We start from the raw sequence: 25,091 nt of genomic DNA on the forward strand, positions 1-25,091 counted from the left end.
CATTATTTTATATAATGGCACTCATGTTAATGATTACACATTAGGAAAATGAGAAAAACAAGTGCTTTATAGGCCTGGCAGGTCACCAGACATTTTTGCCCCCACCCCCCAAACTTCAACCCTCCACCAACCTACCCACCGTGATTCCATTTTCAAACGATCACTTATACAACATTCCTAGAAAATCACAATGCCCATCACCGGTTCGTCACCAGCCAGTCATAGGGCCCATATAGATCGACAGACATTCATCCTCATGTTCACGTCTTCATACAATTTACATTTACATTCTTCAGTGAACCAGACAAACATGTTTTTGGAATGTAGCAAGGAAGCACATATAAAACATGCAAACTCCACACAAGAACTGACCAAGTTTCTTGCATCACTGACACACATTTGCCTTCATCCATTTTACTATTCCTCCCCTGTCTGTCATCTTTCTCGCTGCGCGGCCTCCGAGGGTTCAGATGTCATCCTCATCCTTGTCAGGAGACCCCTAATGGATCGGTCACGCTCGGGGCCCTCCCAACCCGAATCCCAGAGCTGGGGTGAAAGGTCACGGCTAGGGTGAGATAGTGAGCCCGAGGAGGGAAACATCCGCTCGGCTGCGGATTATTTTCTCTGCAAACACCTTGTCCTGTAGGCAGAAAGCAAATCGGTAGAATACAGCAAAAAAAATAAATAACAGAGTTCAGCTACAGGATGTAACATTGTCAGGTAAGCATACAAAATGTGCTCCTGCACACACACACACTATGTCTGGCATATCCATCATATCCACTCAGGGCCCTTGAGGGGACACCTATGCAGACTATAGAAAATGCGTTTGTGTGTGTGCGCGCGCATAAATCCTCACTTGTGATTAATTCTAACCCATTCATGTGAGCTATTTGCCGTTCAAAGAAACAAAAAACAAATGTGTGTGCGGCTACAAGGCAAGTCAACACACATGATGATGTATGAGGGTCAGACAAACTTTCTCTTTGAGCGCTCTCTGTTCTTGACTTGTGGTTTTCTGATAGTTGCTGGATTTCAAAGCTGTTTTTTAATGTGTTTGTGTCATGATATGTTGCTGATATGTAAGTCAGAATCTCATCTGGCAACATTTATTCTGCCACTGCATTTTGCTTTTCATTTGACTGGAGGGGTTTTGGTTTTGACCCTTCTGCATCTTTGTTAGGACCTAAGCGTGCGGAGCAAAGGCCGCCTGGAAATGGCTTTGTTTTGTTTTTTTTCGGGGTTTTTTTCATCATTATACTTTGGAGAAATCATTATTTTGAGGGCTTTCATACTTTAAACAAATGTTCATCCAAGAGAAAGTGTATGCTTGGTTGTGGTTTAACTTTCATTTGGTTGTTATGGCTAACAGAAGACAAAATTGTTCGACGTAATGCCTAAACAGTCAAACGCAAACCAGAAGAAAAGTTCTGCCAATATTGATGTGGTAGGAAGAAGTGTGCTAGGGGAAGCCATGCAAATGAGATGCAAGTAATTAGAAGACTTTAATTGGGCGCACAGGTAGCATGTGCATCTCTCTCTCTCTCTCTCTCTCTCTCTCTCTCTCTCTCTCTCTCTCTCTCTCTCTCTCTCTCTCTCTCTCTCTCTCTCTCTCTCTCTCTCTCTCTCTCTCTCTCTCTCTCTCTCTCTCTCTCTCTCTCTCTCGCTCTCTCTCTCTCTCATTTTTCATTTTTCATTTCAGCTTGAGGCCAGCAGACATCAGCGATGCATGCCTGGCTACTTTCGCTCATCAGTTTGTTAAAAGACACCACTGAAGTAAACTACTGATAAATAAACAAAATAACATTACCACTTACTTTTTAAAATCAAATCATCAAATAAAAAACAGCGTTTGATTCTGAAGTACAGAAAATGACAGATACACTTTAAGACTTTTACAAAAGTGATGTTCTATAAGACCTGAACTTCTACCAAAGTTCATCTTTCAGGTACTTAAAACAAGGCTGTATGCTGTAAAAGTCTGAAGTAGAGATGTAATAAGTCGTATCAAATCTTCCCTGCAGCTCACCTCCCAAATTTCAAGCGTGGCGCTGCGAGTTTGCAGCTGTAATTATTATGCTTTGTTTTTCCTCCACTCCCACTCACTCCCCCCCCTCTCTGTCCCATGGGTGAGGCTTTTTAATTTCATGCCCCTTGCTCTGGCAGTTGCTCTCCAGTTGGCTTTTGAACAACAAGCAACTGAGTGGTGATCCAGATCACATCATGTCAAAGGCCTGGTATCAGGAAGTTCCTGTTGGAAAACGAAAAAAACTTCTGTATTCTGTATTCATCTGTCATTGTTGCAGTCATTCATCCAAAGGTTTTGGCCTCATCTGGCTAACTGAGAACACTAACTGTACTGGCATGCATTCATTACTCCCCACAGACAACTCTCAGCCCCCGGGGAGTAATCATTCCCGATGTTAATGTTTGTGGATGATTGATGCTGTTCGTCCTACATTATATTATGCTCTATCTGTGAGAAAAAGGCCTGTTTTCCTTCACTCAGGATCATGTTTATATCCAGACCGACCTGTCAAGTTGAGTTATTATGTTGAAATACACCTTTGATGGGCTGATTTCTTGGGAGGCTTCAATCAAGACAAAGACCTGCTTTATTATCAACCTGCTAGTGTGTGTGGGTGTGTGTGTGTGTGTGTGTGCATGCACGTGTGCGAGAGCGGGAGAGAGAGAGTGTGGGTGTTCTGCCTGTGGTAATAATCTGCGCCTACGGCTACACCTCTTCAAGGGTTCATTAACCCTGAAAGACCAGTGAGTCACATCTGATGTTCCTTCGCATAATGCAGGCCGGCAACCACTGAATGAACACACCTCACGGCCATAATGTGGAACATTTATGGGCCAATATATTTATGAGCCGGCCCACCTTTATGTAGTTAATTTAACTTCATGAAACTGCAATATCATTTTCTGGTGGTTGCCTGTCCATGACTCATACATACCTTACCTTAAAAAACATCATTACCTTGTGCTCAAGCTGTTTTTAGAATCATATCATATGGATAATTTCTCTCTCTCTCTCTCTCTCTCTCTCTCTCTCTCTCTCTCTCTCTCTCTCTCTCTACATATATATATATATATATATATATATATATATATATATATATATATATTTACACACGTGTTGTTTTACAATAATACTTAACGATATTGAAAATTATACATATATATATATATATATATATATATATATATATATATATATATATATATATATATATATTATTAGCGGTGTTAAAAATCGATTCGGTAATATATCGCGATACTACAGCACGCAATTCTCGAATGGATTCAATAGGCAGCCGAATCGATTTTTTAACATACATTTTTGATGGAAATATATTCAACAAAACGTCTAACTTTCACACTTTAAGCATGGTAGAATGTTATATTAATGGAACATTAAGCATGATTATTTTATTTCAATTCCTGTTTGTTAAATACCGTGGCTCACAGTTATAAAACTGAAGTTTCAGATCAATAAATAATACAATTTCAAACAAATCTTACAGGGTACATGTACAAGTTTACTGAAAGGTATTTTCTAAATTGAGTAATAAAAAAAAAAATCGCAACAATCGACTTGTAAATTCATATCGGGATTAATCGGTATTGAATCGAATCGTCACCTATGAATCGTGACACGGATCGAAATATATTTATATTTATAATACCTGTGGCTAGAAAGGAAAGTGTGGGGAGTCTCTGTAGCCAAAATGCACCGGAGTAGTCAGTGAATGGGCTGATCAATCATTGTCAACTGTCTCTCAAAATATCCGCATGCTCTTGTTTATTCTCGCCTGTTTCACATCGAAGTGGCAATCCGAGTTTTCCTCGACAATCCTGGCATGTTTTTGTGGTTAAAAAAATAACAATATAGAATAGTATTCATTGTATATGGAGTCTCAAAAGCCAATAGCCTACAGTGTTGCAGGTTTTCCGTTTCAACGCATCTATAGCTGGGCAGCGCTCAATTTCTTGGTGTGTGGGTGTGAGACGCAGACCTGTAATTTTTTGGTCCATTTCAGTCACGTTTGGCTACGTTGTTCGGTGTGCAGCGGGCCTAAGAATACATATTTTAATGTTTTGTGTTGTTTTAAGTACAATTTACTGTTAACACTGTGTTTCAGCATTCACACAGTATTCCAAGTCTTTCTTATATTATTCTCCTCACTTTTTTGATGCATTAGAACTCCCACATAATATGTCCAATTTACATCATTCCAATTTCATCCTTCCCATGCTTGTATTTTTCTTGTTACATATACTTACAGTTTTTCCACAATTTAATATTTTACATGCATAATTTCCCATGCACCTTCAATGGAACAGCCATTACATGGAAGGGTGGGGTTTGAATCCCGGCTCAGACTGTACATTGTAAATGTGCCCATTTATACAAGACACTAAATTTTATGCATTTATACTGAATATCACATCATAAAATGCATTACTTAAACACATAAAAATGTGCATAATTCAATGCAGTTATGCTAAAGGTAAGTAAGCTAAAGGTCAGTAATTAGAGCAGATGACGAGTGTGTTGGAGACCAGTTTATTAGTTATTCATTTAGTATTGTGTTTTTTGTATTTAATTTGCTATTAATAATAACTTATTTTTGCACTTCTCAAGGATATTTTAAATGGCATTTGCCTTTGTCATTTAACTGAGTTTCTTTTTACTATTTGCGATTAACAGTGGTTATTTAACACTTGTATAACAGTTAATAAATGACAACATGACTCAAATTCAAATTATGATCATTAATTAAGTTGTTAAAATGTTGTTTACAAATTGCATGTGCAGTTACAGTTTGAACTTGTGTGGATTATTTCTATTTCTTGTGCGGGAAAGTCCAAAATCCCGGAAGAGATTGTGTTGTACTCGGTGGATCAGATTTGATTTGTCCCCATCCTCTTATTAAAAAGTGTTTCTTTTCAGGGATGCCTATAATGAATAAACCACAGGCATCACTGTGACCAATTTTCTTTGGAGCCACAGCAGTGATGTCGGACGTAATCCCCTATAAAGGATCGTTTGAAATGCTTGTCTCGCTCTCGCGTCTCTTGCATGGCAGTTCTTCACGAACGCCCCTGCCCATATTTTTGTGAGCTGTCAGAGTGGGAGGACGAGGGTATTCCGCAGTGTGGGGGACCAAGTAAACATGCAGAATAATCACTAATGTCCATTGTCATGCTGAAGGCGACTCCCGCCCACTGCAGCACAGCTGGGACCAACTTCATTGTACTCTTTTCTCTCTGTCACTTTCTGTTTTTCTCACAAGCAGAACACACACATACAAATGGCCAAAACATGCACACACATTTGGGCTCCTATCCCAGTGAGGAAGTTTGACATTCCCGCACCTCTTAGCCTCTTTAACCATCACAAATATACGCCTAACCTCAGTTACTCAAATCTACCAAAACTCTAAAACATAATCCTGATTTACTCACTTACTGTGCAACTTTGCTTTTTCCTGGAGCAATGCCACCACTGTGTGGGATTTCTAGCGTCTACGCTGAGTAGTCTCATCACGCCGTCTGTCTCTTTTACAGAGACAGTGACGCTCATGAGGCATCTCTGTTTGGGACTCTTACGTCATCCTTTAAACTGTTTGGACGACTTTAAACCAAAATATCGTCGCATCAGGTCAAACTAGTCCTCCCAAGACACACAATATCCCCGTGGCTTGGGTGCCTTGTGTCTCCTAGCAACTATAACTGGCCTTTTTGAGATTGATTCAGCCCGACAACTCAAACAGAAGTAGAGCAAAGAATCTGAAAAGTTAAGGCATCAACAGATTCTTTATTTTTTTTTGCACCAGGATTGATAAACAAAGCTGAACATATTGGTAGAAAGTTTCATTTTAAATACTGTATATTGATGAGGAACTCATTGAAAGGCATTTTTTAAACACAGAATGTTATTGCATTACTGTTTGTATTGTTCAAAAATGTAATTATTTGATATTTACTTATTATATTATAGAATAAAATGTTTTCAACAATTATTAACTGTGTGGATGCACCTGATTTTCTAAATAAAATGTATTTTTGTATGTTTTTGTTCTGACTGATTGGCATGACCTGTGATTGAAATGTCACTACCAACCGGCCTTGCAACTGTGTTTGAACCTCTGCCGTTTGCACTCTACTCGTCTGTCCACCGCTCAGTAGCGAGACCAAGAGTATGTGTAGAGGGTAGAATGTAGAGTTCATTTTGACTTAAAATTGAGTTACTAATTTTGGTTCCTTGCCTATGAACGGGCAGCAGAGCCCAAACCATTATGTCAACTAAAGATGGGAGGAGGACCATATGTAAGAATGAATAGCATTTTCAAAAAATCCTTCACATTCTTTTAATCACATATGGTTTTATCATCACATTCAAGACTGCATAGAATTTGGGATCCGGCATTAAACAGCCTCAACTTTTGTTTTGTTGCCAGAGTAAGTGAAGTAGAGCTGTCTGCCTCCCTGACTGCCTCATGTAATATTCATGCAAGGTTCCCATGGTCTCAGAGACCCTGCAGTTATTTATTCATAGCTTCATGAATGCCTCGACTGACCTCTGACATATACACACTTGTCACAGAGAGGAAGTGTTGTCTTCTGAATATACACACACACACACACAAATGTTTAGCTGACCAGTAGCTAACCTCTTTACTTATGTAACAGGTTGTTTGGAATGGACTAGCAATAGCAGCCTGTATGTTTTTACCTATATGGATTTATATGAATTAGAACAATTCGATTCATGGCCTTTAAGCTTTATACATCAGTGTAAATCCATCCCCTATTTTGCGGGTGACACAGCAGTATCAGGAACAGCTTATCTTGTCTTCTGCAACCACTTGTCTCCCAGATTGCGTCATTAGCGCGAAACACAGGGCGCCGAGATACTGTCAACGCGGGCCTAAATCACTGCTTTTTACATCGCCGTCTTGTGGCAAGAAGATAAGGTGTGTGTGTGTATATACGCTTTGAAGGATGTGCTTGTGTGTGTACAGTGAACGATAAGGTGATTTATGAGTTGAATTGTTGACTTGAGTCGTAGACTTGACGTGGACCACAATGCACCTGTCTCATCCATCATGGCGAGCAGTGGACCATAAGCGCTACACACAGCTTTTATTTTCCATCATGTCAACCTTCATAGAACATCTACATTTGTAAGCAGAAACACAAGTATTACACTTTGCTTAGATGAAACTACTGGAAGTGATTCTTTACATTCCTTGATGCATTTAGGATCTCTTTTAAAAAGTAAGTTCACCTGCTCAAATGACACTTCCTATTCAATGAGATTGAACCAATACCCCGAAAACTAATCCTGTTAAATGCAGACTGTGGATAAAGATATTCAGTCATCTGCATAGTATTTTACATACTTAAAAAATCTTTTTCATTTTAAGTAAAGTGATTGTATTAGCATAAAATAATGCTATGCTGTGGTAGCACTGTGGCCTATTAGCATGTCAGCCTCACAGTTCTGTGGTTCGTGGTTTGAATCCCGGCTTTGTGGTTTCCCCCTGTGCTTGTGTGGGTTTTCTTAATTTTAAAAAAAAGGAAACAAGTGTCTTAGTTTCATTGAAGACTACAAATTATCTATCTAACTAAGCATGAATGATTGTTAGATCTGTGATTAACTGCCGACCCGTCCAGTGACCTTGCAGCCAAAATCAGCTGGATGCAAGGCCCAACTTTGACCATAAAATTTGCTTTGGTGGTGGTTTGCTGTTGTTAGCTCATTAATCCAAATGTTAATGTTACGTTACTAATATAAGCCTTAGAATCATATGTTCAGCCTGTGAGACTAACAAAAGCTGATTGAGTTTTACTCTTTGATTATTGTATAGTAGTCACTGAACCTGAACAGGGCATGACGTGAGAAAATAGATGTATTAGTACCGTATACCTCCTTGGTAAGCTTGTTGGACCTAGCAACATTATCTATGGGCAGGCAGGCCATAGCAAATGGTCAATATACTCTTTTTGCTTATTTTTAATTCGGCCTGCTCTCATTGTCAGTGGAACTCTTCCCCACAACCAAGTGCATGCGGTCCATTAAGTGCCTTCAAGTGTTGATTGAAATAGCCCCAGAGTGTGTGCATTTAAGTGACAGTCCTCTGATATTCCGTCTTGCGCCTGCGGTTAGGTGTGGTGGATCTGTCAGCGCATCAGCTCAATAACTCTGACCTCGGACCAGCACTTCCAAGAAAAGCTGACATTCGATACTCAGCATCCGTTTTCCACTTTCTAGGTAGACTCTCATTCTCAAAGAAGCATCTTTAACTAGTTTAGCAGGACGGTATGGTGTGTTAGCCTAGCCATATTGACTTTGTTACCTTCCTAAGTGACTTTCTGCTTTGCTTTAACTCCCAATGAGTGCTTCACATTAGTATTAAATGCACAGATTTATTTCCTGGCTGTCCTTATAGATTGGGCATGAATGTAGCTTTGTTCAAACTGACACCTATGGACATTTTAGAGTCTCCATTAATCTAGCATGCCTGGTTTTAATCATGTGGTAGGAAGTCAGAGTCAGAAAACGGCATTTCCTTCAGTGTAATGGTTAATTGTATATTTATTAGAATGATTTAATTAGTTATTATTTTCTTCTACGTCAATCCATAGATAGATAGATAGATAGAAACTGCGATATAGTGGCGGGAACATTGTTTACACCTGCAATTGTTAGAAAGACGCAATACATTACTAACATTTGTTGTAAGTGTTGCAGAATAGTAAGCCAAAAGATAAATTACTCATAGTAATAGTTACTAATAATGGGTCTTTTGAGAGGTGTATGTTCCCACTAGCCCCTTTTTTCCTTCCATCTTTTATTCTCATTCTCTTTCCTCTATTGTCTACCTTGATGGATGGATGAGGCTCGGCTGCGTCCGGGTGCAAAACCTGGCTCGCGATCCCCCACCCCTGCCTTCGCCTGCAAGCGCTCGTCATGATCAATGACACTCAGCCGCCCTCCATGGCTCGGCTTGACTGCCAGTCAAAGCCTTGGACACACTCCGAAACACAAGCAGACATAATGGCAGAGGAAATGAGGGTGAATCGAGAGCCGGCGAGGCGGGATAGATTTTCTCCCGTCTTTCTTCACCGTATTAACTCTTTTCTTTCGCTTCACGGGTGGCAGGAAGGCACACCGGCCAAACGTGCGCGCACATGTGGTATTTTGGAGCTTACAAATTCACGAGGACATCATGAATCATTTACAGTGAAAGCAGAGATGTGGGCAGCAGTTAAACCACATTTGGTGTGTGTGCGTGTGCGTGTCTGTGTGTCAAGCCCTCATGTGGACTTGATAAGTTCCACTGACATTGTGTTTTCTCTTGGTGGTTGCAGAGTGTTCCAATTTAGGTCCACTGTGTGTTTCTCATTGGCCGCTGAGCTGTAGATGATTAGAGTGGAGTCCATCCATGAAATCCTCTTTTGGGTCCCATCGAAAAGAGAGGATGCGTGTGCGCGACATCATAAGCGTGACAGACACACCGTGTTTTTGTAGCTGAAGTTTTCACCATTAAAATAACATAAACCTTCTCCAGATGCCTGGTAGGGAGTTAGATATATAGATGATGGCTGGGTTGTGACAAGCCATGGGGTCCCTTGGAAATGAGATAATGCTGTATGATGACTTATTTCCTGAAGCCCACGTGAATAAACAGAGAAAGCGAGAACGTTGAGGAAAGCAAGACGATAGCGAAGTGACACGCGGCCCCCGCGCCTGACATTCTCCCCAGCTGTTTGTTCTACTTCTGCGAGACTGCTGTTGACGCAAGCTTTCAAAAAAGGAGAAATGGACGCAGATCTACAGAGACAAACAGATGCTATTCACTATGTGCCGTTCTGTATTAGTGGCGGATTTGTTTTTCATTAGGCCCTTTTTAGACGACTATATTTAGACGGAAGGAACAACTTTCTCCTCCTCCGGGATTTTGTGCGAAAATATTCCTAAAACATCCAGATTCTTCTCTTACCACGAAGCTGTTTATCCCTCCTCTTGTATCAAGTCCTCTATCCACTCTCATCTATATCTAAAGTTAGTTGCCGTTCCACTGTTTATAGCTATTGCTGGTGCATTGTGTTGAATCAATTTAAAGCTACAGTGCAAAATATTTAGTGTCATCTAGTGGTTAACTAATAGAATGCCATCATTTTTAAGCACGTGAACCACGGTGCCTCAAACACCACGTTTCACAAGCATACCCATTACTACCAATTATATGGAGTGTGCGAACGAGCAAGAGAGTGGTTAACAAGAACTCACTGTAGCAGCTAACAACAGCTAGCAAGAATTACCTGGAAGCGGCTAACAAGAGCAGCTCACAGGAGAAGCTAGCAAGCGCAAAGCAGGGAGATGACCACCTGGGTCTAACTTGTATGTCTGTGTTTTCTTCTCCTTCGAGTATCCATAGCAGAAAGATGGTGGAAAATTGTCGGCCTCCTGTATGGTGCAGCGTGACCTATGTAGTATAATTAGCAATTAGATGTTTGGTTATATTAAATAAAAAAAAAAAAAAAAGATGTACGTTGATGTGATAGAACATATTATTTTTGCATATTATTGAAATGCTGCGATTGGCTGGCAACCAGTCCAGGATGTCCCCCGCCTACTGCACAGAGCCAGCTGAGATAGGCGGAAGCACCCCCCGCGACCCTTGTGAGGAATAAGCGGTCAAGAAAATGGATGGATGGATTATTGAAATGAATAATGGGTTTGCGATTGGCTGGCGGCCAGTTCAGGGTGTACCCCGCCTACTGCCCATAGCCAGCTGAGATAGGCTCCAGCACCCCCCGTGACCCTTGTGAGAAGCAAGCGGTTCAGAAAATGGATGGATGGATGGATGGATGAATAGTGGGTTAAAATAAATGAATTACTAGTTCACTACTAGATAGCGCTATATATTGCACACCGTCTCTTTAATGAATTTATAAATGCATGCTTTAACTTTGGAAAGCAATGATCAATGTTTTAGCCAATTTTGTGACATTACCGACCAATCCAGTAAACTAATCATGAAAATAAAAATTCATGTTTTGAAAAAGTTACTTTGAAAAGGAAAAAAAAAAAAAAGGTCCTGTTTAAGGGATGGAAATTACGATAAAACACTTTTTTTTTTTTTCGGATTCATTGATTAATCAATAATAAAATAATTGACAGATTGATTGATTATAGAAATGATCGTTGTAGCCCTACTATTCTTTGATATACTTCCCTATCTACTCTGTTCTTTCTTATTGGGAGCTTTCATCTCCAGTACAAAAGAGTGAAGAGCAGCACCTTAAACGCTTTTGTCAATACATGTCAACATTATTTCCTGACACTGTATGTCAAGCCCCCGCTGATCACGACAAGCACCGCTCCATGTGGATGTGCTTTAACGTCAGACCCTAAACACGGAGACAGAAAGAAGACACAACCAGGAGGCATGTTTATAATTTACGTAGAGAGAAAAAAAACGTGTGGAGAGAAAAGAATGACAAAGGAGGGTGGCGAGATTGTCTTGACCACACACAGAAACACTTATTCACTCTCTCTGGGCCACACACACACACAAACGTGTGCACGCACACACACACCTGTGTTTTGGAACGCACCCAAAGGCCCTGCAGCTTGAATCCTCACCTCCCTCCACGTTATTCCCCCCCTCTTAACACCTCCTCTTTTTTTCATGTGCTTGACACTGCAGCTTTATTCTCCTCTGCAGGTCTTTGTATCGCAGCCAACAAAATGTCTGCACATCTTTTCTTAACAAACGTTTCTTTATACACTCAAACCTAAGATATGGGCGGGCAATAAAGAGTTAATATGTGCTGTTTAGTTTATTCTCATCAGGCCTCTTCTATTATTTCCATGTAATTGCTTAACTCATGTTTGTGAACACTTCCCTGTGGTTGGCTGGCTCTTCAAAGCAACTGCAATAGTGAGGGCGCACACTCACATGTCAGGTCTGATTATGCCATCATTAACGCCACACCTTGGTTATCCACTGGCCTTTCTATACCTGCCTCTGTAGTTTAAACTTACTCTACCTAGACAGACCAGCCTACGGTACAACTGTGCAGACAAACGTCTTTCTGCCATCCATCCATATACCAACGTAAACCCAACTAAACCACTAAACTACCTACTTGCCTACCTGCATATAAAGTACCTCAACATACAGTACCTAAAGCCTTAATTACATTATATATAATTATTAGACACTGAAACAGATCTGAGCCTCGTCGGTAACATAAAGCGCCTATAGCGATTTCAACAACGTTGGTGAAAGAAAGGCGAATGAACGGGACGTCATATTGCTTGTTTATTCAACTGGGGATTTATATTTATTGATGTTTTGTCTGTTAATGTAAAGCCATTAATAATTTATATCCTCATTCATTTACTGTTACGATGTCAAGTTGAGACACTCACAGTTGTAATATGGTTTTTGATGTGTGTACTTTTTCCCCCCTACCTTCTATGAAGGGAGGAAGAAAGTAGTTAGCAGTTAGTGGCAGCACACTACCACTACTTTTAGCAGCTCCCACACACCCCATTAACTGGCTTAATGAGAACGTAATCAAGCAGAATTCTGTGCCTGCTTTCTGTCTTTTTCACTCCTTGAATAAATTTAAGTGTTGGCAAAGTCGCAATTCAAATGTAGAAAATAAACACTGTTTGAACACAGTTGAATAGGCATGCTGTGCGCACCCCTTTTAAAGTGTCAGCCATTTTGGTTAGTATGACATTCACCCAGCATTCAATTTTGTTGTTTTCTCAACCTTAATTTTATCGTGGTTCACAAGACATATATAAATGTTTGATTGCATGAAGGTCACACCCAAGTAAGACCCTCATCCAAAGAAAGATTGATTGTAGTGATGGGCCAGTGAAATGAGAGCAGTTGAGAAATCAGCTACAGGAGGACTTTGAGCCAAGACTGCACAGTTTTGGAAAAAGTCAAGCGTTATTGTTGAAAGATTTCCATCCTGCACTTTCAGGTTATTTTCTGAAATCCAAGTATTCAACATGCAAACAGACAGCTGCGGCAAATCCTCACAAAGACACCTGTGGGGTACATTTTGCTTTATTAAAAACAGGTTCTTTCCTCACTTCAGCTCTTTTAAGAAACAAATTAATGAAACACTGAACAAAAATATAAACGTAGCAATTTGGTTTTTGCTCCCATTTCTCGTGAGCTGGAGTGAAAGATTTTAAACTGTTTCTACATACACAAAAGTCCATTTCCCTCAAATATTGTTTACAAATCTGTCTAAATCTGTGATAAGCATTTCACCTTTGCCAAGATAATCCATCCCACTTCACATGTCTGGCATATCAGGATGCTGATTAGACAGCAGAATTCTTCCACAGGTGTTCTTTACGCTGCCCACAATAAAAAGCCACTCTGAAATGTGTAGTTTTGCTTTATTTGGGGAGGTCAGAAAACCAGTCAAGATCTGGTTTGATCATTTGCCTCACAACACATCTCCTTTGCATCGAGGTGATCAGGTTGTTGTCATCCGTCAAGCAAACACCTCTCCAATGTGCCAGATGCTATTGAATGTAATGAAATGAAATGAAATTTTTTGCATGTAGAAAAAGTTTTTTGATCTTTGAGTCCAGCTCATGAAAAATGGGAACAAAAACATAAATGTTGAGTTTATATTACCAGCTTTTTTTTTCCCAAGAAAGTGCAGAGACATAGTGACGTGATCAGTGTGTGTTCTCATGCATCCTTAAATAACAAAGTATAGTTGAAAACAATTAAAGCAATCCATCAAAAAGCCAGATCAATCCATCTATTATTTGAATGTCTGTGTCAACCACAGCTCGCAACCAACCGTGAAGGCAAAGATTGTGAAATCGTAAGGATTTGAAAGATGCGATTGTAAGTCTTGGCGTGGACTGCATGTGTCAGTGTAGTTGTTTCATTTATGATGTTTTCATTTAAACGTTGCATATACGACGCTATATGTAGCCACAGACTCCCACACCACGGAGCCAGATGCCCCGAGGCGTTTCACTGGAGAAGTCTGACCCATTTGTCTTTTTCTCTGTCCAAAATAACTCATTCGCCCTCTGCAACCTCAAATAATGATGCTCACCGATCATCAGGTTCTCACGACCTTTGCGTCTGAAGCCCACAAGGGTTTCGGCATATACCATTCCTTTGTGGGCGTATGATTCCATCTGACTTTTTTTTTTTTTTTTCGCTTATTTTACATGTTGATTCTGAAAGGTGAGGATTAAAAAAAAAAAAAAAGATGAACGCTTGTTTGTCATTTCTTTGTTCGTCTTAACTGTGGCTCTGGGTTACTTATATTGACTTTAATTGCTTTACTACACTAACAGACACTGGGCTGTGTCTCTCCCAGACACTCAATGCCAAGCTGCAGCTCCACAATTTGAGGAATATGATGAATGGCTCAAAGTAAGCATTAGCGCCATAAAATCTGTAATCAGCACAGTCACACTACAATGGCACTCAGTAGAGCACAGACACCCGCCATCATCAAACAATCTAAGTTGAGATCATAGTAAATCTTCATAAGCATCTGGCCTTTTGGTTAACCTGAATTTTGTCAATAAGAATCTTGCAGTTTTGTGTCACATCACGGGTAGCTAAGGAGCTGTTATTGATTCATAGTCATCTGTGTTGTGACAGTGTTTTGGGTTGGGTCATTGTGTGGTGGTCGTGTATTTGCCCATTATCATGCTGATGTTGGCACTCTAGGTCTTGTATTAAAGTTCTGTATTTGTAACTCTTCTGTTGTCATATAGGCCTTTATTATGTCATAGAAGTGTGCATTTCCCTAGCTGGAGTTACGGAGGGATACTTTTGTCAGTATGTCAAGGTTTCTTAGTCGAGTTTGCCCGTCAAGTGTTTTTTGGAGGTCATCTGAATCCAGCCTTGCTCTCTATTATTTTGTATTTTGGTCTGTTTTTCAACTTCCGTGTCTTGTCTGCTTTTGGGCCCAAATTCCGCACCTCACGTGACAATCTGTCCATAAACACTCTGGACAGTTTTGTGTTTGTAACATTTGGTCCTGTTCAATCTGTCTATAGCACAACTTGGGATCTAAATACATGGCCATTTTTTTTTCCCGCTGTTGATTATATTTTGAGATGTGCTCTTATCAGTCAAATCTGCCATACAAAAGATGGTTTCCTTGGGACTGTAGTTGACAGTTGAGATCAACACTACTGCAAACCACCCACGATGACGAACACTGTTAGATTAATACCCTGTGGCAGTTTCAATCAAGACTGAGCATCATTACCTTTTCAAAGGTAGAATGAATAGACCTTAGATTAGGTTACCAAAATGTAATTGGTTCTTCTGTCAACCGAGTTCCACCACTTCAGTTAAGACATTAATGCTGCATCTTGTTACGCAAATATAAAAACACACACCAGACTTTACCTACTTGGCAAAGGTAACAAATATGTCTCTTGTGATTGGTGGGATTAACATCCCTGCACTTATGCAACAACACTGAGCACCTTCAACCATGCTGAAGAGAATCCGTGCTGTGAGCGCTATTTATGCAGCTTACTGAGATAGAGATCAGAGGTTAATGATGTGAATCAGACAGGAACCAGACATTACTTTTCAACATAAGTCTAATCTCCAGACCAGGCGCCTTGAGCTATGTCTGATAGTGTTGCTAATTACACCAGGGATTCTTGTAAATAATCTTATCAGTGCTAAACAATTGCATTGTTTGAAGTCCAGTATTCACAGAATACAACTTGGAGACTGAAATCCATACAGCAAAGGCACACCTAAAAACATGTGCGAGTCCATCATTAGGGCTACAATGGGAATGAACTGTGAGCAACGTCACCTATGGAGAGCCTGGCAACCTAATGAACTAAGTGCCCACCTCGGGATATGTTTTGCATTAACGTAAACCTATACCAGGTCTGGCATAGCCATACTCGGTTCACACCTGTAATATAAAGAAAATACTTTCAAACGTCCCCTTGTTTGCAAACTGACATCATAACAACGTTGCATTCAAGGCCTGAAGGCTTAAACCGGAGCCAAATGATGTACAGATCATGCAAAGGCTGCAAGACTCGAAGAGCAAGCGACGAGCATCTGACAGTTTCCTTTATGCCTTTTAGGCTGAATAGAGTTGTACAAGTCAAGTGACATCTGCAGGTTACGACCTCTGCTCCTGTTTCTTTTACCTGACGGCTTCTGCGCTTTGCTCCTGTTTAACCTCATATGCTGAGAGCCATACACCCCAGGTTGTCTTACAAAACAAACACATTAAAAACACACATTTGGTATGATACAAGATTAGATGGAGAATGTATATAAAATATACACTGCACTCATGTGCGTGGCCCCTAAGTGGAAGGGACATGTTTTGGTCCTCTCTAACAATGCCAGATTGCCTGTTCACTGTAAAAGTCTGTTTTGAGTGCTCGGGTACTGTATATATTTCGAAACATTGCAACTTTAGATTAACCCGCTGACCATGGTGCCCCATATCCATCTTTGTGGTGAGAGCTGTAATTGTGGCTTATTTGAGGTAGTTCATGTTTCCCTGAAAATCGACTTCCAAACTAATCAGCAACGTCAAATCGCTCGCTTCCAAACTGAGTCAGCTAAGCCTTGGAAAAAAAACAAAAACAAGTCAGAGTGTGGCAACCACAGACTATGTAAAATACAGCATGCACCCCCACAGAAATGTTCTGTTTGCCATTTTAAGAATGTGTAAATGCAGAAGTTCTGCTGAGCCAAATTTAGTTGGAACTGTCAATGCACAGAAGACTGCTGACTCCAAATCATGACCGCTGTGATTATTCTCCAAATGAAGACCGAGGACAAAGAGAGAAAGGCTTAATAAGCAGAAGCAAGAGAAAGAGGACAATTGTTTTCTTGGCACGCTAAACAGACACTCATTTCTAAAGCTACTTTCCACAACTGCTAATCCAATCAAACAGCCCACGTACGCTATATTAGCATGCTAATGGGATTAGAGATGTTTTACAGAGTGGATTGAATTTTACTCCATAAGCACAAAGTTGTCGTCACTTCATCCCTTTTCTATTTGCTTCTTCTTTCTATTTCCCATGCAGCAATATAATGCATCCTCAGGCATTGGCGCCATGATTTAATATCATTCCTTATTGTCAGCTGCTTGAAAAGATTAATTACTCATCAGATACAGTGCAAGGTTAGGTCGACCAAAGCTTTCTTCTTTTGTGTGCAGAAAACAGACAACAATGAAGTCTTTTGCTCAAATCGGAGTCAACGGTTCTGGCTCTGGTTTCCAATGCCCCTTGCAAGGAAACATGGAGCCCTTTTGAATATTTGGGAAAAGGTCCAATAAACAATGGTTACCTCCCTGCTAACAGAATTGCCCTTGGAGGAAATGACTCGTAGGCAAATCTATTAATGATGATGGATAAGGTGGCAAATGGTTGTGGACAAGCCAAAACGTGTTTTGTTTTGTTTTTTAAATGCCTGCACACTCATAAAGTTGATTTACACAATGTAACTTTTATTTTATCTTTTTGTAAATTATATTACACTCAATGGAATGTCATTATGACATTTCTGCAAAGAATGATGACCAAGTGATCATTTGGGAGATCGTTATGTATCCCCAGGAGCCCCTTCTCTCATGAAATCACTCTGTACTTTGCATCATGCCATGTATGCTGCATGCTGCAGCATACATGCACATTAAACGAGCAGGAGTCATCGCAGTCCCATGTGGAGCTTGTGTCATCTAGATTTATAGATTGTGGAATTTGCGGTCACGCTCAAGCATCTTTTGAGGACGCCCTTAGGAAGTCTGTTTACTTCTGTCTGCAATGCTGGTGCCTCACGCGTGTGCCTTAGTATGTTTGTCAAAACGGGTATTACAGTTCTTGCCTATCTGCGAGAGTTTAGCAAACTATTTCAACTGCAGACAAAAAGGACTGCACTAATTAAAACGGCAGCTACTTTCACTTTCCCCCCTATGAGATTTTTTTTTATACATTCAAGCCTCATTGCTATCCAACATTACATTCTGAACACATATGCATCCTAATGCCCAACAATTATGTTCTTTCAGGCAGCAGTTCCCCTAATGAATCAGGCTCAGTGACAACCTTTCACTGGCCAATGTCATGCAATTTGTTTGCCCTTTGTGTGCAGGCTCAATGTAGGGAACCGAACACGCATGAATGGGCAAAGCACAGCGATTAACCTCAAGCACGGATGAGACAAAACTGAATAATGTGGACACTGTAAAATAATTCTTGATACAAACTTGAACTGTTGATGTTCTACCTTATAGGAAAACCTTGGGAAAACTATTTTATTTGTTCAATTCAAAAAGTGAAACTCGTATAGATTCATGATTTTATTTTTAGTAATTTTGATGACCATATCTTACAGTTAATAAAAGCCTAAATTAATATTATATAGAACTGATCAAATTGTTTTTTAGCATAGAAATAGACCGGGAAAACTGGCCTTCAAAAAAGTATTATTCTGCTAACGTAATGTTCATATTTTGTAAGTTGTTCATTGGCTAATGTGCATCCCATGCCATCTTGTTGCCTCTGCAGAGATCTGAGCGAGAACCTCATCCAGTCCATCCCAAGAAAAGCTTTCAGAGGAGCTACAGACATCAAAAACCTGTGAGTGTACTCCGCATGTGAGCTTGATGTATAAATATTGATGTAAAAACTGATCAGTTATTTCCAATAACAGCCTACATATTATGTGTGTGTTACATGTTCGTGTATTTCTTTCTGGTCTTTTGAAATGTTTAATTTTACTTGATATATTTGTAATAATTTATTTTAGATACCCTCTGATATTTGCTTTGTGCGTCATCCACTTCAGTTAAATAAACATCCGTCCTCCCTTTCAGGAAACAATAAGAGATAGTCAACAGTCGTTATCTCAATTCAAACACGCTGTTGTTCACACATGAACATGAAAAGTAAAGTTAATATGAAACTTAACTGCTGAGCCCGTTATAAAACAGTTGCGAACCAAAACAGGAGTGTTATGCACACCCCGGACTGATCGCCAGCCAATCACATGGCGCATAGGCCTATGTACAATCAACCATTCACAGTCACTTTAAAGACCCAGTGTGTAGTCCTTAGCGCCATCTAGTGGTCAAAGAATAGTATTAGAAACATGCAGGAGCTCAGAGAGACCACATTTCGCAAGCCTCCCACCAATTCTTTTTTTTTGCGTGAGCAAAGAAGCATCTCGGTGAGCCTGGCCAGTGATGCCAAAAGAGCGAGCGAGCCGGAATTAGCGGGAGCAGCTAACACGAGCGGTTAACAGGGGTTACTCGGAGCCATAGGCTGGAGTGGCTAACGAGCGGCTACAGCCACGTAATATATTTAGTGATTACTAGACCTACAATTTTATACATATATATATATATATATATATATATATATATATATATATATATATATATATATATATATATATATATATGCGAGATATATATATATATATATATATATATATATATATATATATATATATATATGCGATATATTTTAATATTTTTGCATACTATTGTTATAAACAGACTTTTTTTTTTTTATGAATAAATTATTAGTTCACCACTAGATGGCGCTAGGGTTCACTGAATGTGGCTTTAAATTGCTTTTCATAAAATAATAGCCAATAGAAAAACACACCAAAGATCACCGAAAGCCCTTGTTAGTGGGAAACAAGATTATTGGATGTGTGTTTAAGTAGCTAGTGCATCATTGTGAGTTGACTAATAGCTACCTTGAATGCATAAAGATGCCTCATGCAGGCAGTGATTTAGTTATCCTTGGAGGTATCTTCTCACATGATAATACTGATAATGATAAACAAACTGTACAGTAAGCCACCCTCCTCCTCCTCCGTCCACTCTTGGGGATACATGAGCTTAGATGAGCAGTATTGATTTACCGTAGTCCATCAGTGTGCTGTTTACAGTTTTGGCAATAATGAGCATTGTGCAGGGTGGAGAAGGATGATTTTTGTGCCTTTCCTAACAAGCCCCGCTCTTTGTCTCACAGTCAGCTGGACAAAAACCACATCGGCTGCATCGAGGACGGTGCCTTCAGAGCTCTGCGAAGCTTGGAAGTGCTGTAAGTATCTCTTTCCAATGCAATATCATGCCATTAAAGTACTCGGTTAAATGAAGACATTGTTTCACCACCGCTAATAACCCTAACTAATGTATACACATAATTATAGTGGCCCTTGCCTCAAAACCCCCCATTTGTGTCTCTTGAGGGGGGCCTGCATCGTGAGGGCCCGACCGCCATTAACTCATTGTTCTACACAGTTGACAGCAGAATTCCCCTTTATCACATAAACACCCCGCCGCCCCCTCCCCGGTGCACCCGCTTTCAACCCGGGGTCAGATTGCCATCTTGACAAGAGTGCTCCCACCATCAAGTATTCCATCCTGGACCAATTGCTGTTTTGGTGCCGCTTTTATTGGAGAAAAAGAACTAATCAGCAACATACATATTTGCAAGGCTTTTGTTTGAGCGCTATCCCTCAAACAAAGGAGTCTCCAGTGCAGATTGGGCCAAGGGGGCTTCAGCAGCCTTGTTGTTTTTATAGGAAAAGACTGCTTTTTTCTCTCTTTTTTTTAGGGGGGTGGGGAGACCAAAAAAAAGCCATTAAAGGCTGCTTTCATGGCGTGGATGGATTGCAGATGTAGTGATAGGTTGTCATAATGGTGTAAGTGGGGATTGGGGGTTGTTTGTTTAGGTTTTCATGGGGGGGAGGGGACAGGTCGTGTTAGAAGATGGGGGCTTCTGGTTGAAATACGGGTTATTAGTCTGATTGAAATGACCTGATTCCCTGGCTGCAGCTGATGCTCGGGGTCTGTGTGTGAATTGGACTCCACGTAGGGTTGATTGGAAGTCTGACGCGTGTGTTATTTGCATGCGGCCTTCCCCATCTGTGTGGAATGAGGTGTTATATTCACAGCGGGGTGCCACCGCGGGACAGAATAGATATAAAAGCACAGCAAAACTCTTTGTGAAGAATATGTTGAGCGTTGACCATTTTTTCTGCCCTTTTGTTCTCGCAGGACACTGAACAACAACAACATCAGCGGCATCCCGGTTTCCAGCTTCAACCACATGCCCAAACTGCGAACCTTGTGAGTGACACCTACTGGATTTGCTGTTTGAAATAACACTCCGTAGAGAAAGTGCTGAATTATATAGGGTCTTTTGTTCCAGAGTTGGGGGGGGCGCGTCAGAACCACAAAAAACCACAACGGGGTTTGTAGCAAAGCCAGGAGCCATCATCCCCCTGCATCTAAACACAACAACAACTGGCCCTTATAGACGCAAATAACCCCTGGAGCCTATTGTGTGTTGTGCAATGATGTGATTACTCAATGTAGAATTATGTACAAATGAAAACAATCATGGCAGCAAAAGACTCTAAGCCATCCCGCCAATGTCTTGTGGTAGCCTTCCGGGCTTCTTTGCTCCCAGTGGGGTTTACATTTTATAGCTTTTTACTATCTGTGTGTATTGTTAGCATATGTGCACATGGACGCATGCTCCAAACATCAGCACTAGCTATTCTCGACAAACGCAGCATTCCAGGAATGCCATGTTTGGACTGTCGGGTTTGGGAGGCTCTTCTGCCGCCTTTACAATCATTCATGTAGCGTATTATTTAGTGAGTTTGGCTGCGGTGGTTGGTTGTAATGAGCTTGAGGACAGAACAGACACGTTTGTGCTATTTGTGTCTTCACTGGCTGTCAAATTGACTGGAATTGAGGCGGAGAAGATCTTCAAATAGCTCAGCATCTTCTTCTTTTTTTTTTTTTTTGTTTTACAGCCGTCTTCACTCCAACAATCTCAACTGTGACTGTCATCTTGCGTGGTTGGCCCAGTGGCTCCGGCAGCGGCCTACCATTGGTCTGTTCACCCAGTGCACGGCACCGCCCGAGCTGAAAGGTCTCAATGTGGCCGAGGTTCAGAAACACGAATTCAGCTGCTCGGGTAAGAGCTCTACGTGTGATAAAATACCACAAACATTTTGTATTGTTTTATGAGTAAACACCAACATTTGAACACAGCTAAATGGTAGCACTACTCCAGCATTTGTGTTTCTCTGGTATAGGGTGACCAGATCTTCAAAATTAAACATTGGGACATTACATTTTCACTGTAAATCAAATATACATTAAATTCTCACCAGGTTCTTTTTATAACAAATTTAATTGCTATTCAATATGGTGACTGGTGGTTGTGTTATTATTTAGCTAATGCTAAATGCTATCTTGGTTGACAGTTCAACAGTGCAGCTTGTGTTGGGTCTGACCGGCTAGTAGGACTACATTTCCCATGATTTTTAGACAAAGTAGCAGGAAGGAGTGCTAGTTCCGATATAACAAAAACATTCCTGCTAGTGATTAGATGCCGATGAAGATGAGATCACAAATATAAATGTGAAAGTAAATAGGAAGGACTTAATTGTTACATTCTTTGTTAACTGGCTTGTCATATGAATCTCTCTGGTAATTGTGTGATTGACATACTCATGGCCCACACAATTGGCTTGCTGACTGGACTTTAAAAAAAAATAAAATAAATAAAAAGGGAATGCCAGGACAGGACCTGCGTAAAAGTGGGACCAACAAAGGGCCTGCCAAAATCCGCCAGGACTTGGTACTGAAAGCTCAAAACCGAGAGTGTCACAGTGAAACTGAGACGCCTGGTCGCCCTACCATGAACTCTCTGACCACTTAACAGTAGAATTTAGTCCACTGGACAACTAAAAGTGGGACAAAGTGTTGGGATTTCTTTCCCATTTAATTGGACTTGAGTCAAAATGTCACCTTCCTTTCGAATTTGAAAACAAAGATGTCTATTGACGTGAGATTAAGAAAAAAAAATCCACTATTTTGCAAATCTTCAAGTCGTTCAATAAACATGTTTAAAAAAAATTCAACAAAGTTGTATTTTTTTTTTAAAGTTTTATCAACAATATTTTCCCTTTTAGTGAAAATGAATATCGGTTTGACAACTAATAATTGGTATCGGGCCTGAAAAAGCACATCATTCTATTTTGAATTCAGATTTTCCGCAGTTTTATTTATTCCATACTCAGTGCTCCTCTTCTAACACAGCAAAGGGGAACACATGCATGAGGTTATCATATCAGGACAATGCAAAAAGGCGAATGAGAACCTCCACTCCCCCACAAGGCCATCTCACTACAACACCAGCTGTGATGGTTGCCCCCCCCCCCCCCCCCCCCCCCCCTTCCTTTAGTCAGTCACTCTCCATGGGTTGTGATTTTTATGCAGCCATACAGCGTGACAGCACGGACCATTAACTATTCCTCGCCCGGGGAAAGTGACTCAAAGCGTGGGAGTGAAAGCCTCGGAGATAGAAAAAGCGAGGAGGGACTGTCCGAACGGAAGATAAGGGTACAGAAAGTTTAGGCTGCGCTTCATGGGAAGCTGCAGTTCCCATTCACGACATGATTAGTTGCCCGTGAGTTTCAATAACTAACAATCACGATTCTCACCCCCGCGCAAAAACCCCCAAAACAAAACAGGATGCTCCTACATGAATGCAGAGTATACGGTAGAGACCTGAAATTACAGTTTACAAAACACGTGCATAAACAATTGACCACAAGTTGAACTCCCTCTGAAGGACTCATTAGGCGACTTACTTGCTGGCATTCATGCACACACATGAACACGCCCACGCCACATATTTTTTGTATTTTCATGTGTATGTAGCAATGTGTGTGTATGTCATGTGTATGTGCTGTGACCTGGCCAGGCCACCTGCGGGGGATTTGGGGCAGGGTGGCGCAGAGTTGAAGAGAAAGGAGGATGGAGAAGCGAAGTAAAAAGATGGAAGAATCGAGGAGAGCGTGTTTTTGGTTTGGCTGCGCCATTCAACATGTCGTCATTCCCCTTCAGCTGGAAAAGCCTTCCAGCGTTGTGAATTTTCAGTGCATAATGAGTGACAATTTTACTACTTCACACTCATCATTCGAGTTGTCCTTTGATGTGTTTTATACATTCAAATCTGTGTCTCATTTTCAGTAAAAAAAAAAAAAGAATTTTGCCATCAAAGCAAACAATCAATCAATACAAAATATGTTTCAGCGCCACCTGCACATTCTTTAAAAAAAAAAAAAAAAAAAAAAAAAAGTGTTAAAAAGCTCTAAATCATATGTATGGCACAACTTCAATGTTCTCATTCTATTGTAAATTCATCACAGTTTTACAATCAGTGAAAATAAAGTTGGTGGGCTATTTGACAAAAAAAGATAATGGCTTTTCCATAAGAAACAATAATCAAATTGAGGATATACTGTCCAATACGGAGTACATGGTGAATTTAATAAAACACATAAATTGATAAATGGATGTGAGAATTCAAAGTGAATTTCTTAGAATTTCTTATGGCTTGTAGCCAATTATAATATTATATTTTAGATGATGAGAGGAGCAACTTTCAATCTAAAAACAAGCTGCAATGCAAATGGGAACTATAGTGGGCCGTGTGTGTGTGTCCAAATAACACACAGGAGTTGGAACTGGAATACGGTGGCCGGGAAAAGTCTCGAATGTGGAAAACAGACCCTGTGCGAGCGCACGATGACATCAAAAAGCTTTGCTTCAAGTCTACCTGTCAGAGAGCTGTCATTGCTCGCGCTGCTCCAGCTGCGCTTTGCACTCTCCCTGATCCCAGGCCTGTCAAACGTGGCGTGTTCCATCCGATGGGAGCTCTGCTGTGCCCTACACCTGATCCCAGATCTGTCAAACCTCCGACATGCCGAGATCACACGGCCTCAGATCAGCCTATGTTGCATCCGTGTCAACACATTGTTTGTTGTCCTGTTTACCTCAGTCTCCGGTCTGACACTGGCCACAATATTATGTACATAATTTAACGGGATGCGTGAGAAGAACTATGTGACAAAATGGAAATTGAAATGGAAATGGAAATCAAATGGAAATTGTACCCATTCGATACATGACAATTTATTTATTCATTCATTCATTCATTCATT

General features: G+C 40.5%; 1 protein-coding gene across 4 annotated transcripts in view; it reads left to right on the top strand.

Annotated features, from left to right (window-relative positions):
- slit1a (slit homolog 1a (Drosophila)) overlaps positions 1 to 25,091 on the top strand; it is a 108,291-nt gene that overhangs the window by 37,275 nt on the left and 45,925 nt on the right. For all 4 annotated transcript variants that reach the window (XM_077494367.1, XM_077494370.1, XM_077494369.1 and 1 more), the window contains exons 5-8: positions 18,614 to 18,685; positions 20,090 to 20,161; positions 21,121 to 21,192; positions 21,888 to 22,051. In XM_077494367.1, coding sequence (XP_077350493.1) covers positions 18,614 to 18,685; positions 20,090 to 20,161; positions 21,121 to 21,192; positions 21,888 to 22,051 — 380 coding nt within the window. The remainder of the gene's footprint in view (positions 1 to 18,613; positions 18,686 to 20,089; positions 20,162 to 21,120; positions 21,193 to 21,887; positions 22,052 to 25,091) is intronic.

This window comes from Festucalex cinctus, chromosome 14 (genome assembly GCF_051991245.1).
Source record: "Festucalex cinctus isolate MCC-2025b chromosome 14, RoL_Fcin_1.0, whole genome shotgun sequence".
NCBI classification, from domain to species: Eukaryota; Metazoa; Chordata; class Actinopteri; order Syngnathiformes; family Syngnathidae; genus Festucalex; species Festucalex cinctus.